This window comes from Talpa occidentalis, unplaced genomic scaffold (assembly GCF_014898055.3).
Source record: "Talpa occidentalis isolate TD23 unplaced genomic scaffold, MPIMG_talOcc4v2.1, whole genome shotgun sequence".
Classification (NCBI taxonomy): domain Eukaryota; kingdom Metazoa; phylum Chordata; class Mammalia; order Eulipotyphla; family Talpidae; genus Talpa; species Talpa occidentalis.
The window spans coordinates 139553151-139555669 of NW_026555331.1; the positions used below are offsets into that span (position 1 = coordinate 139553151).

General features: G+C 62.1%; 1 protein-coding gene across 1 annotated transcript; it reads right to left on the bottom strand.

Annotated features, from left to right (window-relative positions):
* Positions 1–481: 481 nt before the first annotated feature.
* KLF14 (KLF transcription factor 14) lies at positions 482–1668 on the bottom strand. Its single transcript, XM_037520828.2, has one exon. It carries the CDS (start codon positions 1666–1668, stop codon positions 667–669), a length of 1002 nt encoding a protein of 333 aa, XP_037376725.1. The 3' UTR covers positions 482–666.
* Positions 1669–2519: the final 851 nt, after the last annotated feature.

The window sequence follows — 2519 nt, forward strand, 5'->3', positions numbered from 1 at the left end:
ACATCACTCCCAGCCACCAAGAAGCACCTCCCAGCCAGACAGCTACATGGATTCTTACATGGTCTTTCCTAGCAGAGGTAGCTGGGGCAACTGGGGAGTGGAGGACCTCAACCTCCAATCAACCTGGGATCCCTGTGCATTTTTCCCTGTTTAAAATATACTAAAAATAAATTAGTAAACATTGCTGTTTACAGAAATAGAAATCATTTCTGTTTCCAAAGGCCTCTCACCATCCCAGTCTTGGACACTTCCAAGACTGCCACCCCTGACAACCTCTGCAAGGTCCGCCTCAGCGGGCGGGCAAAACACCAGAGTCCTTTGAGACTGGGAGCTCCTCAAGCACCTGAGAATTCCAGTTTCACATCTCTGGTTCCAGAGAACGGAGAATCTTCAGGACTCTGGAGAGTAGCAGGGGGTGGGTTTCATCCCTTCTCATCATTCCTGGGGGCTGTCTCCAGGCAACTCTCCCTTTTAGGATGATATGTGTTGTAAGAACTCCTGCTATTTTCGGACCCTCGGTCCCTCCCCAGGGTCCAACGCGCCTGCCTGCAACCACCCTCAGAGCAGAGGAACCAGTCTGTGCCTTGAACTAATGACTCTGGGAAAGAGGGATGGGCAGCGAGAAGGCAGGGACCACGGCCTGGGAGATCGTCCTTGAGGGGACGACTAAAAGCAACGACCATCAGACAGGCAGGCGGTGAAGCTGGGCACCAGGATCTGAAGGGAGCCGGTGGTGTCCACCAGGTTGGCAGGTGGCGGGTCGACGCGAGGTGGCGGGTCGATGCGGGGAGTGCGACGGCGCCCCCTGTACTCGATCATGTCGGGGTGGTAGGCCGGGTGGCGGCGGGCGTGCTTGGTCAGGTGGTCGCTCCGGGAGAACTGCTTGGGGCAGAGGGGGCAGGAGAAGCGCTTCTCGCCTGTGTGCGTCCTGTAGTGGCGGGCCAGCTCGTCGGAGCGGGTGAACTTCTTGTCGCAGTCGAGCCAGTCGCAGGAGAAAGGGCGCTCACCCGTGTGGGTGCGCTGGTGGGACTTCAGATGCGACGACTTGTAATAAGCTTTGTTGCAGCCCGGGAAGGGGCAGCGGTGGCGCTTGGCAGCAGGTGTCACCGGCCTCCGACGGGGTCCCGGGCCTGTGGCGGGGGCGGGGCCCGCCCCTGGGGCCGCGCAGGGGACCGCGCCGGGGTCGGCAGGCGCTCCGGGGACGGCTGGTGCGCCGGGGACCGCCTGCGCGCCGGAGGAGTGCGCGGGCCCGGAGACTTCGGCTGCGCTGGAGACCGGGGCCGGCTCCGCACACTGGGTCGGCCCGGAGCACCGGGTTGGGTCGGCGGAGCCGGACGAAGCGCGCAGAGCTTCCCCCGAGTTCCCCCCGAAGCCCTCCCCAGAGCCGCCGCGCAAGTCAGCCAAGACGCTTGCAGCCAGCAGGTGGGGCGCGGCGCCGCCCGCGCCGGGGCTAGGGGCGGGGACCTGGGGGAGCGGGGGGACCGACGCGGGCCCCGGTGGCCCCGGACCCGGCAGAGCGGACTCCAGCGGCGCCGCACCCACCTCCGAGCCGGCGGCTCCGCCCGCGCCCTCGGGGTCCGGCGGGCGGCGGTGAACCACGGCGCCCGCGGACATGGACACCAAGCACTCAGCGGCGAAGTAGTCCAGGCACGCCACGGCCGCCGACATGCTGGCCCGGCCGGGCTGCCGGCGAGCGCCGTCCGAGCGCGGCCGGCCGCGGGCGAGAGAGTTCTCGGGAGCGTCCGTCCCGCAGCCTCGGAGCGAGAAGCAGGAGGCCCGGTGCGCGCCGCCCGCCGCCCGCCGCCGCCGCCGCCCGCGCGGAGCCCGCCCCGCCTGACGCGCCCCTGACGCACCGGAGCCCGCGGGGGCGGCGGGACCCGCCCCGGCCCGCAGGACACCCCCTCGGAACGCGCGGCCCGCCGGGCTAAGTCATTTTTAACAGCCTAAGAAATTATCTTGTCTTCGCGTTCTTGCCTCTGCTGGTGAGCCAGGTAATTTTAATAAAGAGAAAACTCCCCGATCGTAACTTCTGGGCAGCCTGCCGGCCTCGCCCCCCCGCACCCGCTGGTCCTCAGCCAGCTGGGTGTCCGGCGGAGTCCGAGAAACTTTTTTTTTTTTTAAGGGGAAAAAAACAATGCTAATACCTGACCTGTCTTTCGATTCCTAATTGCGATCGTTGGCGAAGCGGGCTGCAACTGCATTTCACTTCTGCCCACCGCTTGCAGACCCAAATTAAAAATATCCGCAAATCTGCATCCGAAAAAGTTTGCTCATTTACCAATTCCACCGTTCATCCAGGATCGGTAGCAATTCCCTCCATAGAGCCACTACGTAGCCATTAATTAATAGCATTTTGAACCAGAAACATTTTTAACCTCGAAAAAGCAAAGAAGCCTCTCATGGTTGAAATTGAAACTTAAAATCCTTTGAGCAACAATTTAACTATTCCACTAACGAAAGAAAAATGCATGTTTAAACTGCATTAACCTGTCACAGGCATGCAAACAAATTTCCACGCT